Source organism: Lutra lutra, chromosome 11 (genome assembly GCF_902655055.1).
Source record: "Lutra lutra chromosome 11, mLutLut1.2, whole genome shotgun sequence".
In the NCBI taxonomy this organism is placed as follows: Eukaryota; Metazoa; Chordata; class Mammalia; order Carnivora; family Mustelidae; genus Lutra; species Lutra lutra.
The window spans coordinates 92,610,544-92,625,477 of NC_062288.1; the positions used below are offsets into that span (position 1 = coordinate 92,610,544).

Below are 14,934 nucleotides of genomic sequence, written 5' to 3' on the forward strand. Positions count from 1 at the left end.
CAAATATCTTCTCCCATTCTGTGGGTTGCCTCTTTGTTTTGCTGACTGTTTCCTTTGCTGTGCAGAAGCTTTTGATCTTGATGAAGTCCCAAAAGTTCATTTTCGCTTTCCATCAGGGAGATTCAAATTAAAACCACATTGAAATACCACCTTACATCAGTTAGAATGGCCAAAATTAGCAAGACAGGAAACAACATGTTTTGGAGAGGATGTGGAGAAAGGGGAACCCTCTTACACTGTTGGTGGGAATGCAAGTTGGTGTAGCCACTTTGGAGAACAGTGTGGAGATTCCTTAAGAAATTAAAAATAGAGCTTCCCTGTGACCCTGCAATTGCACTACTGGGTATTTACCCCAAAGATACAGATGTAGTGAAAAGAAGGGCCATCTGTACCCCAATGTTCATAGCAGCAATGGCCATGGTTGCCAAACTTTGGAAAGAACAAAGATGCCCTTCAACGGACGAATGGATAAGGAAGATGTGCATACTATGGAGTATTATGCCTCCATCAGAAAGGATGAATACCCAATTTTTGTATTAACATGGACAGGACTGGAAGAGATTATGCTGAGTGAAATACACCAAGCAAAGAGAGTCAATTATCATATGGTTTCATTTACTTGTGGAGCATAAGAAATAACATGGAGGACATGGGGAGATGGAGAGAAGGGAGTTGAGGGAAATTGGAGGGGGAGATGAACCATGAGAGACTATGGACTCTGAAAAACAATCTCAGGGTTTTGAAGGAGAGGGGGGGTGGGAGGTTGGGGGAGCCTGGTGGTGGGTATTATGGAGGGCATGTATTGCATCGAGCACTAAGTGTGGTGCATAAACAATGAAATCTGTTACACTGAAAAGAAATTAAATTAAAAAAAAAAAGATTGAAGGTATTCAATATTGGCAAGAAAAAAAAATTCTCCTTCCTTGTGGTGCCTGGGTGGCTCAGTGGGTTAAGCCTCTGCCTTCAGCTCAGGTCATGATCTCCAGGTCCTGGGATCCAGCCCCGCATTGGGTTCTGTGCTCGGTGGAGAGCCTGTTTCCCCCTCTCTCTGCCTGCCTCTCTGCCTACTTGTGATCTCCCTCTCTCTAATAAATAAGTAAAATCTTAAAAAAAAAAAAATTCTCCTTCCTTTTGTCACAGCAGGGTTGAGTTCACTTTCTCTTCCTTATTGCAAAAGTCTTGAATAAGTTCTTCCTAGCCTGTTTCATTTGTCCACTTGCAATTTTTCTTTGATATTTTAGAAAAATTTTGGGAGGAGATGTGGAAGACAAGGTGAATGGCTGGAAGGTGAGTTAGGAAGATTTTCAGCAGCAACAGGGAGGAACAATGGTGAAGCCCAGAAGAGAGGAGTAGCAGCAAAGGTAAGAAAGGAGAGACTAAAGTTAAGGAATCAACTCCATGAACAACTGGATAGTGAGAAGGAAAAGACACAAGGATTGCTCAAAGTTGTTTAGAGTAGGCAAGATAGCTATAATCTCCTTGTAACCTGCCAAACACCACAGTGGACTGTGGCCTGCTGAGCTGGGGAGGAGGAAGACTGAGAGAGAAAGAGATGGACAGATGGGTTATGAAAACAATATGAAACTGGCCTTTGTAATGATGGATGAAAAAGACCACTTATAAATACGTCAAAGGCAGTAGATAAGAACTGAACTATCTGAAAGAGGTTTCGGAGTTAGAATGTGGTTACAGGCAGAATTCTTAAGAATTCCCAAGCCTGGAGAACCAAAAGCAGAAGGAAGGAAGGAAGAGGAAAGGGGATGTCCTAACTCCCCAGACATCCATTCAAACCCCATACTACAGCACCTTGGGAAGTAAGAATTACTCAGTAACAGATCCTTTTCTTTTCCTCTTAGCAACCACTGGCATGAAGGGTATAATAAATGGAAAAGCAGAAGTGAGAAAGAAAATCTAGAAAAAAAAAGATGTTAAAACAAGTCTTCTGAACAAAAATAAAAAGAGTCAGATGGAGAATGCAACCCAGTCGTGGCTAATATGTTTAAAATTGTACAAGTTTTTTTTTTCTTTTTTTCCCTACCTCTGATGAATTTAGTTCATGTATTACCAGTAATAATCTATGGGAAATTATGGGCAAAGGCCCAATACTCTTATAATTATAGACACCAAAGGTTTAGATGAGACAGTTTTATGAAATGTCATAATCTTCCAACTTAATATGAAAGTTTACCAACAATGATGTAAATTTCTACTTTTGATGGAGAGAACTTCATTTCAATGAAAGTTCCTAATGTCACATTCAATGAAATTCTTGTAAAACAAAATGTGTTATAAAATTCCTTGGGATTTATTCCCAGGGTAAAACATAATAGCAGCTTTTAATGGTGAGGTTCTAGAATGTGCTTGACAATGGGCACTAGAAAACTATAGAATTTTTCCCAGGTGCATTTATCAGTAAGGTATTTGCAAAATTCCTACATACAGAGAAGAACAGCCAGTGATAATTTACTAGAGCCAGCACTCTAGTAATTAGGAGATAACAAATACTTAGTTATGACATTGGAATGTTGGCTGCATGGCCTAGCCAGCCAAATAAATATGAAAGAGAAAACATTAAGGGCCAAAAGCAAAGATTCCTAACTGTACCTAAAACTTAAATACTCAAAATGATGGTTAGAGACCCTAGCTCAAAGACTTTCCACAATTTCAACATCACACTATATCTATGCACTGTTCTGTGATAGGCAAGGTCATCAACAGTTAGATATGGAGGACACAGTCATATGGCTCTGAATTTCTGAGTTCAATGGATACAGGTGGAAAATTAATGACAGAAATATTTCCTAAAAATCTTCTGAAGAGGCCTCAATCTCTTTCTGGAAGCAAAAAGAGTAAACAAATTACATGTAGACAGCTGCCACACAGAGAAATGAAACAGGGCAGATTTAAGCAAACATACCCTTGTTATCTGACAACCCAGGGGACTCCTAATTCTGTTTATCTATGACTCCAGGAGAATGCCATGGATCAGTGATTCAGGAAACCCACTAAGTATGAAGAAAAAATGCTTTCCCCAGTAGGAACTATGAAAAGTCTACAGCTTTTACCCGTGTTGGGAGCACATAAAATTGTTGTTCTGAGTCAATCTGCAAAGAGGTTATTTTCGGATTGGCACATATTTCTGTCCTTGGATCTATTTGGTTCAATATCTCTATCAATAAATTGGAAGAATACATAGAAGAAATGTCCACCTTGTTGAAGATCAAACTTTAGAGTTATCTCTGACTACATCGGGCTAGAAATAGCCTGAAATTTAGATTGCCTTGTGTTTCTGTTTCCAATTTTAATCACTCAAATTCCAAGTGAAGAATATTTGGCTTAATGATACTTCATGTCAAAAAGAACTTTTAAGAAAAGGTCATCATTAACATTTTGAATTTCTTTTGGCTAATTCTGACACATCTAAAGAAGATAGCTGATATTCCAATTCCCTGAATTTGGAATAGTAGGGAAGTCAGGTCAAAAAAATGCAAATGAAAATTTGGAGGCTAGTGGTCATATGAGTCTAATCCCTAGCGCCTAGAACAGTGCTTGGTACACGGTAGGTACTCAGTAAAGATTTGTTAATGAAGAAGTGAATGAAAGGACTCAAGGATTTTTGGTGTGTGGGTGGTACCTTCCCGGCCTTAGTTCAAAACCCAGGTGCTCAGTTACTGTAAACAAGATGAGGCTTTCAGAGCTGAAGTGCCCCATCCAGGTCCATGATGGGACTGAGGCACTCATTCCCTCAGCTGCTGGACTGTGGGCTCTACTGAGAGCTCACAGCTGAGTCCCTCTCCTGGAAGAACACCATCCCACTCAGGGTTTGCTTCCTCTCAGGGGCCATCCTGACCTGCCTCTGACAATCCTTACTTCCACTGGGACAATCCTAAATGGCCATTCCAGATCCAAATGTCCCCATGGGAGGCCTCTCTTGCAACTGTATTACAGCTCGACATCTTCCTCTGCCCTGCCCTGTGTCGATGCTACTTTCCTCCGTCTTCACAATTGTTGTTCCCTCTTGGAGAGTCCCCAACAAACCTCCTACGTAGAAGACTCAAGAGCCTCAGATTCTATTTCTGAGGAAACCCAACCAATAACAAAACCTATGATCCCAAATTCTTTCTTTAACACACATTTCTACAAGGTCACAGCTATGACTTTATAAAGAAGTAGAGCTGTGTATTAGGAAAGTGTACTGGATTAGGAGAGAGATGGAGTTCTTATTAAAATCCTGTCATAGCTATGTGACCCCATGGGAGGCCATCTTCTAAGTGTCCCTGCTATAACACATGCAGATTAGTGTATATGAACGTCCTCTGTTAAAGCATGAAGCACTGTGTGAACACTAGGTGTTTTTATTATGAACTATGAGGTCACGAATGCAGTGGCTGACCCCACACCACTCACACATTAATATGATGCATAAATATGCAACAATTTTATACAAGGAACCTGGATAGAAGTTTTTAGAGAGAAACTTAACTGCCATCTAAGTTGATGTCCTAGAGTTGTCAACCTGGGAAGGTACCAACAAAATGAACTAGGTTGGTGTATGAACAGTAAGAACTGGTCATTATTTCGTGTGTGTGCACAGAGTTAACTAATGAAAGTGAAAAATATTCCTCTGGGCAGAGACTTGGGGACAGACCTACAATGGGAGGTTCTCATTACCAAAAGCTCAGTTTTAACAATGAAAGAAGGATCAAATATCAACACTGAAGGCTTATTTCCTTTCTGAGACCTACCGTCATCAGCATCTAATTCACCAAAGCTCTGGAAGCATGCATTTTCTTGTAAACAAAGCAAGGCTTCGGATCATACACAAAATTGGGTTGCAAAGGGATTTATGTTAAAAATAAGATCATCCACTCCCAGCCTAATACTCTCCTGGCATCTGAATCTTTGAAGCTGGAATGAAAGAGAGTGCATTCATTCATAAGTCAAGACCCTTAGGAAGTGACAGGTCAGGCTCTACACACTCATGAAAAGCCAATGAATTAAATGATCTGTATCTAAAATGCTGGTCAGCAATCCGGCCTGGGCCACTGATATGTTCCTCTTCAGATTGATTATTTCCAACTTCTCTGATCAGAATAGAACTTCTGCTTCTCCCTAGTACCCAAATCCCCAACTCAGCTGCCTCTGCCTTTCCGGCTCTGTACTCTGCAGAGCCTGTCCCCACTGCTCCACTGGGCGCTGCATTCCATCTCTGCTCCTTCAAAGGCATGGTCTCTGCAGCCTATCTTCTGAATTGAGTTCTCCCTCTCTAGGAAATGGGTCCCATCAGGAAAGACAGCTGTACTATCTTACAAAGTAGCAAAAAAAAACCCTCCCTGGATTCCACGCCCAACTTGCAGCCACCACTCTGTTCTCTCTTCCCCTTTAGAGCTAAACATCTAAAAACAGCAACCTATGCAGACCGGTTTCCTTCACTCCCATGTGCACATGTGCCCATTCTATTCACCTTCACCTTTTCACTCTTCAACTTCTTGGGCGGAGACTAATAACCACCTTCTGCCCAAATCCGATGACTAGTTCTTAGCATGCAATCCTTACTCCGTCGCTCCCACTCTGGGGCATTTGGTAGAGTTCTCACTGTTCTCGCACAGAACATTTTTCTTCTCTTGGCTTGCAATCAACAAGCTCTGTTTTTTTCCTAGCTCACTGTGTGCTGCTTCTTGGTTGCTGTGGGTCCTCTACATCTCCCCCACCTCTATTTACCAAGTTGCTCAGGTCAAAACCACAGAGGTTTTGGGAGAATTAAATTATATAACAGGAGTAGAAATGTTAAGATGTTTCCTTGCTCACAGTAATGGTACAATAGGAGTTAGCTATTATTTTTACTTATTACATTTTAAATAAAAAATATATGATCTAGACAAAAGTTAGGGAAGAATAGCAAAAGAAATGAAACACAAAACTCTGGGTAAATGTCAACTCGTGAAAAAGAGGAAAAGACAAACACCCTCCCAAAGGGGTGGACAGTGCCCTTCAGAGAACAGACCGACATCATTTAACTCCTCAGACAGATTTCAAAATGGAACACATCCCTCCACCAAAAGGAGGCTTAATCTCTACCAAACGACCCAGTTATCAATTTGTTAAATGAGGGGGGAAAGATTCAATTTTAGATGAAGCCATCAACAGAAAAAAAATCAGTATTTATAGCAAATTCATGAAGCAAAATGCACTTACACCATTTTCTAATGTTCACACTCATTATGAGGGATGACTGTGCTTTAAAAAACTTCACTAAAAAAATATTTCAGGAGGAAAAATGTTGAACCCTAGGTAATTTCTATAAGACTAAACATTTACTATAATATAACAGTTCTTAAGAAACACCTAGTTTAACCACTGCACAGAGCAGATACGGCAACAGAAGCCTGAAGAGGATAAATATATTGCCCAAGGTCATACAACTAATTAGTACTTAGATTGGCTTTTCTCATTCTTGCTTATATAGTTCCATCCTTTTCTTTGGTCATTTAAGCAATGTTTGCTAGGAAAATATGTACCTAGTGTTTCCATAGCCCTATTGGAATTCTCATCACTTGAGAGAAAAGCTCTAGTGAATCAGGGATTATTTCTGTTCCCCGCCCCCCACTGTTTGCTAACAGTAAGCACTCATTAATTGCATACTGAATAAATGATATTGTCCCATTACAAGTCCCAATTTCATTTTCCAATATCTACCATCTAACGTGGTATCTAGCATATAATCATTGCCAATATATAGTTTTTGGAAGCATGGATGCATCTGAGTGAATGGCCCCACCTTGACTTACGTGTTAAATTAAATTCACTTGAGGTCAAATATGGAAATCAGGAACAACAAAAACCCCAGGGATCCACCTCCCCCCTATTTGAAGATGGGCTAAACCTAGTGACTCACAAACAACAGCATCGAGAAAGAAAAAAAATTAGTAACTTTACAGTGGAGAAATCTAGCAAATACAACCTTAACCAAGTGATCAGGTTACCCTCCTCATGGATGTCATGTGGATATCACGTAACCCCTGATATAATGGGACAAAAAGGAGACTTCACTTCTGCCATCTTCTTCTTTTTTTTTCCCCAAGAATCTGTAACTCCATTCTAGTTATGAGTTGAACAATAGACAAGGGCAGATTGAGGGATATTCTGTTGCCACAATATTTCTTAAGACCATCAAGGTCATGGGGAAAAAAAAAAGAAGAAGAAAGTCTCAGAAAGTGCCACAGACCAGACGAGACAGGGAAGACATGCCAACCCTATGCCATGTGATGTCTTGGATTAGACTCTGGAATAGAAAGTCCAGAGTTTAGTTAATAGTAATGAAGCACTATCAGTTTCTTTGACAAAGGTAGCATGGGAATATAAAATGTTCAACAACAGGGAAAACTGGGTGAAGGGCATATAGGAAATCCCAGTAGTATCTCTGTAACTTTTTTAGAAATCTAAATTATTCAATAAATAAGGGTGTTTTTTTTAAAAGACGTACATATATTATTTTTAAAGATTTTATTTACTTTTTATTTGAGAGAGAAAGAGAGTATGAACAGGAGGAGAAGCAGTGGAGGAGGGAAAAAGAATCTGAAGTGGATTCTGTGCAGTGTGTGGAGCCCCAGCAGGGCTCGATCCCATGACCGTGAGATCATGGCCTCAGTTGAAGCCAGGAGTAGGACGGTAAACTGACTGAGCCACCCAGGTACCTCTCAATTTATTTATTTATTTGAGAGAGAGAAAGAGAGCATTCACAAGGAGGGGGAAGGGGAGAGGGAGAGAAACAGATTCCTTGCAGAGCGTGGAGCCCGATGTAGGCATGACTCAGAGATCATGACCTGAGCTGAAACCAACAGCCAGACACTTCACTGGCTGAGCTACCCAGGTGCTCCTAAAATAAGTTGGAAAAAAAAAATCAGTGCCGAATACCAGGTGATGCACATAGGAGACTGTCTTTGGACTGAAGAGAGCAGTGTGCAGGTATCTGGCCAGACCACCAAATACGGGCATTCAGGGTTTACACATCTCACAGGTTTAAATATCCCGCCAGCAGAGTCGTCTCTTTCACAACAGACAGAATACAGGTCACTTAAGTGGTGAATTACATCCTCTTCCCCTAACCTTCCTGTGGTATTTATCAGTGTTTTCAGCACTGTTTCTGAAAGTGAGAATGTGAGTTGGGAGGTGGGAACAGGTGTACTTTGCAGGCACAGGCATGTGTGCAGGAGGTTAGCTGGCTTTGGGACCTGCACACCGCAGGGCAGCCGGCGTGTCTATAGTGTGTCTCAGCAACAGCAACCCCAATCCGAGTTCCCGCTTTTGGGGAGCATGCTAGCGTGCCAGACTTGGCCCCAGCGGTTTCATCCATGAGATTACGTTTCACCCTCTCTGTCTGGGAGGCTGCTATGATATTCTCACTTTAGAGATGAGAGGTATGATTATTGGAGAGATGAATGACTTGGTCAAGGTTACAACTGTGATTCAAACACAAACATTTCTGACTCTTCCAACATGTCAGTAAATAAAAGATTGGAATTCCGTTAAAGCAACTGCCTAAGGCACATTTCCTAACATTGTTCATCTTTGCCAGAGAATAATACACCGAGATATTATATATTATACATTACATATACTTAAAAATATCCATATAACTCCCTTTAAACTGAGAAAATGTTAAAGGGTTGTTGAACACTATACCTCATAGACAACAAATGTTAGTCCGTCCTCTCCTACCTTTATAGGCTACACCTATTTTCACTTAGTTCCAAACTGGTTTTTGCTTGTGTTTTAGAGTATAGACTTGTATGAATTATCAGGGCAATTCAAAAGCACAGAGTAAGCTCATGCCAGAAGTCAAGTTTAGCCCGTTTACACGGGATAGTGTTAAATCTTGGCCAGAATCAAGTTATTCTAGATGTAAAAATACATATTGTATCAATGAAACTCCTTTGGAATTACAAATACAACAGATTCTCAAAAACTAATGACCCTCTGCCTAGACTATGATTATATGCTTTCTTAAGGACTCACTTATATATTTCATTCCGATTACGGGAGTGAGTTTCTGCTATCATTAGGGACTTACTTTAAGGAATTTTTTTTGAACATTTCTCTTCATGTTCCACCTTTTAAAGCTGAATAGACCTTCCTCTTGGACATCATAACCATTATCTTGAGGGTTAATAATTCATAAAGTCAGTAATGAGAGCCTAATTCTTTTAAGTAAGTCTGAAATTGACCAGCAAACTCGGGGACTAGAATAACTGACCCTCTTCATGCTATTATTTTAGGGAGAATGCCCCCAGGCGAGATGGAGCTAAATGGAAAAGGGATGGTAAGTCTTTGAAATAGTGTAGTCATCTTTCTCTCTGCTAAAATAAGCAAGGTAATTAAAAGGGCTGCCATCCTGTAATTACCAAGGAGTCCTGCCTTACGGATGGAAGTGGGGCTTTGTTAGACAACAAACACTTGAGCTTGTAATCTAATACGAATAATGACCCAGACACATGAGCAAGATCTGTTAAACAGCGATGGCAAACCGCCCCATGCTGGCTTGCATGCATCTCTCAGTGTATCATCCAGAAAGGGCATTGATTTCTTTAAGCCCGGTAATGAACCACTGGTCTGGTTCAGGGTTTGTAATGCTGACAATCAGTAGACGGCCCAAGAGGATTCACTCCCTTTGGGATTCGGGTCAGACTGCAGTCCTCAAATCCCTTTTACCTAGAGGTGTTTTATGCATTTTGTTTAACCAGTGCTTCTGAAATAATATATCTATTTTGGTATGGTGTGTCACGTATGGACTTGAACTGGTTCTTGTCTTTATACTCCGTGTGAGCTCTGTTGGCCTTCCCGGAATCTGTAGTTGGTTGCAAGCTGGAATCAGGTAAGAGAGTGAAGGAAAGAACCAAATGTATAACTTTTTGGCCATCTTTACTTCTAATTACTATATTGTTTCCTTCAGACTCAAATCTTTAGAATAAGTTAACTTCTTGATTTCCTCTTTGAGTCTTTGTCCTTCTGAGACCCAAAGACACTGCTGAATTTCCTGGATTTATATTTATACCAATATATATATACATCCTCCAATTTGATATAAGAAGTTTCCTTACAGAGAAGTTTTATCACATAAGAGATGATGAGTAAAGCACTTGCCAGGAAATGTCATCTTCTTATAAAAACTCAAATCACCATTACCTCTGGCAATGGTGGACAGATAATGCCACAGAAAAGATAGAACAGATAATTGAAATGCACCGATAAGCCTCAAATCTCATTTCTGCCCCAAATTTCAAATGCTTCCCTACTCCCAACTGACTTCCTTCAGAGTTGAAGGGAAGCTGAAAAACATTAACTGACTTGAGAACCATTCTTTCTTTTTTAGTTTTCAAAAATTATAAGCTATTTGTCTATAAGTTTGGAATGAGAAAGTACACAAAACACTCTTCTTCATAATGAGTAGCCTTTAAAAGTCAGTTTAACTCACCCTGTAGCTACACCTTCCAGTACAAACATGTGTGTCTCCATCACATTATTAAATGAGATTTTGTGCTAGTCTGTCACTTATAATCTCATTTATATTAGAAAATATAATCAGTCATGTATAGAAGGGAGAAATGCAGAGGTTCAGGGAATTACTCCTTCCCCACTTGAAACTTTCCCACCAAAGGAAATGAGAGAGAAGAACAGAGAGGGGGAAGGCAGGGGAGAAGCTCTAGAAGGTATCCCTGTTTAAGGAAAAGAACCAGAAGGGCTGAGGCAGCTGAAGCTGCAAAGAGAATTGAGAGGGGGAACTTTCACACAGAATTCTCTGGGGGATTCAGTGATTGGACTGCCAAGGAAATGACTCTTGCTCACTGCCACATCCAGATCAAAAGTCTCTGCCCTCACCCCTGACAATGACCGTGGATTTCAGGATTTCCATCCATTAAACCCCATTCCAGATAACAGGTCCAGAATCAGAGCTTGGAAGTCATTAACCCAGGAATGTGTCCCCTCCTCAGTTCCTGCTAGTTTTAGCCCTTTGTGTCTTCTACAACTCTAGGTAGGTCCATATTGGAACCAGCTTCGGGTCTTAAGTTTATAAACCTCTGGTTCTCCATCAAACTCCTTCTGTTCTGTTGGAATCCCTGCCTGTGCCCTTGGATACTGGGTCGTGATCTTCTCTGACTTTACTGCACTTGATCACTGGCCTCCACAATTAAGACAGAGCCCAAAACCCTAATATCTAACACACCTGCAGTCTTAACATCTTCTGGCCTACCCCGGTTATCTCATTTACCACAGTACAGACAGGGATCTAACATAGTGAATGGAACATAAAAAGTGCCCAGTAAATACTGAGCGATAGATAAGATGAACTAAAAATCAGCTACGCATTTAAAGAAGCACATGGAAAATATGAACATTGAGAAGTATTCATATGTAGAGTAATTTAAGAGTTCAGGACCAATGTCACCTCATCATCTGTGAATCACTTTATCATGACATTGAGTACTCTGTGGGCCTCTGACATTCATGCAATCACATAAGAGCTAGATGTGTTGGACATGTCTTTGTGGATAACTTTGTGACACCTGCAGGAAGAACGAGGACAGTATTTGGTAATGTAGACTCCAGAAAGAAACTTGTGCCGTCTCAAGGGTTTTCTAGACATTATGATACCATACGACATTCGCCAACTTTCTGCTTTCTCATCTTAGTTAAACCTGAGACTAAAGTGGTTAATAAACCAAAAGATCCTAACTTGGCCTCTTCAGCATAATAATTTTCTTCTGCTGTTTTCCTTTGCCCAGCTCCATTTTCTTCAGCCCATAAATCATCTCTTGGGGTTCACATGGTACTATGCTTCCCTTCATTTTCCTAACCATTGTTTTCAGACACAAGACGAATCTATCCATCAACCCAAGGAGGATCAAGCAGCTGAAGACAGGCTGATCACATGAGATCAACTAGGCACTTCCAACTTACAAGCTTCCCGAAGTTTCTCTTTGTCATAGTGGAATCCTTCATAGTCTTGTAAACTGATTTTGTTCACCCGGATCCTCAGGCGGTCTGGGACAGACTGGGGACTGCAAAACAAGAACCGAGTAGTCAGACAAATGAGAGAGTGGAAGTGAGAGTCACATGCACCTGGAAGGACTAAAGGAAATAATGTCTCTTCATGCTTGGAAGAAAAAGTTCTCATTCAAACCGGAATTGTAGGTTCTTTACCAGAATATGGCCATTATCTGGAGAATGTATCTCCAGAAACCTCAAGTTTCTGGAATTTAGGCAAGAACATGGAAATAGGCAGAAAAAGCTTCTGGAAGCTGTCTGGAAGCTACGCTTTTCCTGTTTACTGTTAAGTCATTAAGAATTCTAATAAGATCATGTGTTTAGTTTCACAATAAATTAGACACAGTTGATCTGAACCAGTGAGACACAGCATAGAGCTGTAAAAAACTGCTCTAGAAAAATGTGCCCCTTTCAGCCAAATACAGCAGTCTGGCCCTCCATAGAGACAAGAACAAAAAACAAACAAAAAAACCCTCTGAAAAGCAGACCAAGAATTGAGAAAGCACAGGATTGAGATCAAAATACCTCTACGTACCCCAAAAGTCCGAGAGCACCTCTCAAAGCTTATGACAGTAAATGCTGCCTGTGAGGGTGATTCTGACTGCCTCAAAATGATGAAAAAATTTTAAAATATATATAATGTACTTTCTTTAGAAAGGGAATGAAGTTGTAATTCATTTTAGAAGAACTCAGTGCAAACCAGTGAAGGACCCATGTCAAACAATTAAAAGAGGGCAGCACCAAGCTTTCTGAAGCCTCCTGTCCACTCACAGAATGTCCTTGGGTTTTACATAATATTTTCCAAATCGTTGAATCACTGGCATTAGTTGAGTGAAACAGTTTAATTTTCATCATCACCACTACGGATCAATGCATTTCTTTAATGTATTAATGTAACACAATACCCACTTGTCCTTCAGTATTACCTTATACTTAGACTTCATTGGATAATTTTAGCAAATACAGGATTGCTTCTCTTTTCTTGTGTTGTGGGATAAAAGTTGCTATTGACCAAAGTAGAAAGAACAGCATTACTCTTCTATTCATTTCAGTAAAGAAGGGAAGGACTGGAAGAGGCAAAAAGGAAAGAAAGAGAAGAAAGAGTAGGAAGGAAGAAGAAAAAGATAGATGGAAGGAAGGAGGGATAAAACATTGTTAGAATACTGCCACCCGCACCTCAAACACACACATGCATGCAATTTCACTGCAACTCTGGAAGAAGGGAACAATATTTTAATCTCATTCTCTTGCCTAATACCTCATCTTAGGGCAAAGCAGACTTAACTCCCTCCATGTAGACTCCCATTCTAATACTCCCCAAACAACATATAGACCCAAATACGGATACATATGTGCATACTCATACATAGTTCGCTTCCTCCTCCCACACGAAGATATTTAGATACAAGTGCATAAATTCTAAAGAGAGAGGGTGGACAAATAAAAATGTCTGAGGTTCACTGGGTTAAAAACTAAGCCAATATGAAATGACAAGATGGATAATTCTGAGGGAAAATTCTGAGAAGACAAATCAGTAGACTAGTCCATTCAAAGTGTGTCTGTTGGGTGTCTACTTTGTATTGGGCATTGTGCTGGACAGGAACAGGCAATGATAAATAAAACTGGCATAAGTTGTGATGGGAAATAGGATTTGAAGTCATGTTTTGAATTAGTAGAACATGCCTTAAATATCACAGGTACAGGGAGGGAAGCTGAGGTTCAGAAAGGAAAAGTGATTTTATGGTCACAGAGCTACTAAGTGGCAGAACTGGGAGCAACAGTCTTAGAGACTTCACTCATCAGTTTCATGCTTGTTTTATTGTATGATGCCAAGAATCCCATGGATTTGACAGCAAAACCACAGAGCCTGAATTAACAAAGTCATATGATCTCTATGTGGAGTTCAGATTCTTATCCATAAGCAATCAGCTGGGGGATAGTTAAGTAAACTGTTATACACTGAAACAAGAAAACACTGGGCAAATATTACAAACAAGTGTGTGGATCTACAACTGTTTAGCGGGAAGTCTCACTGGAACATTGTGGAGTGAAAAAAATATTATGGAAAATTACATCTGGAATAATCTCCTTCATGTAAACTGCGGAATTTTGGCATTTGTATATGTACACAAGTGTCTGGAGAGAATGTTCAGCGAGCTATCCCAAGCAGTTAACGCTATGTGATGGGACTTAAGGATTATTTTACATCAAGTATCATAATTTTCAGAAAAAGGTTTTAAAATTATATCAATATGTAAATAAATGATAACTCAGAACCAGAGTAAAAATAAGATTTACAGCAAAGAATGTTAGGTATTAGACATGAGTAGGTAGGAGAGGTTAGGAAAGAATTTAAGCAATTAACAGAATGACCACACAGTGTTTGTGCCAGATGCTTATCCCAAAATTAAGAGGGGTTTGATCCTTTTATTCTCAAGTTCACCCTAGTGACCTGAAAAGATTGTGATTAAGAAATATTTCCCCACAAGTACATCAGGTAAGAGGGAAGCAGGAAGCACAGAATGTGGTGGCCCGCCATACTCTCTAATGGAAGATGGGGGAGGACAGAGGTGGAAAGAACTCTACTTCAATACATTTTGAGTTGGCAGTAGGTCTAATGACATTGAGCTCTAGCATTCTCCAGTGAGTAGAGACATCGGGAGTAAGACCTGGTTCCAGCAGCAGCTGTAGAGTAGAAAATAGGATTGAGAATGACTATAGACCAGTCCCTGTACTCCTTTCTCCCAGGAGCTCCTCACTAGCTAACCACAGTGTACTGCCTTTCTCACGGTCCATCTGTGCCTGCTCCCTGCCCACATACTTCCACCTCCCAGCTTTGCATCTGTGCCCACCAATTCCAGACACACACTGCTGCCTCCTGAGCCACAGCCT

The 14,934-nt window shown here is 40.3% G+C and overlaps 1 protein-coding gene across 1 annotated transcript in view; it reads right to left on the reverse strand.

Moving 5' to 3' along the window:
• The window catches only part of DGKI (diacylglycerol kinase iota), a 447,257-nt gene that overhangs the window by 115,988 nt on the left and 316,335 nt on the right, over positions 1-14,934 (reverse strand). Inside the window, 1 exon segment of the mRNA XM_047695648.1 lies at positions 11,956-12,056. Coding sequence (XP_047551604.1) covers positions 11,956-12,056 — 101 coding nt within the window.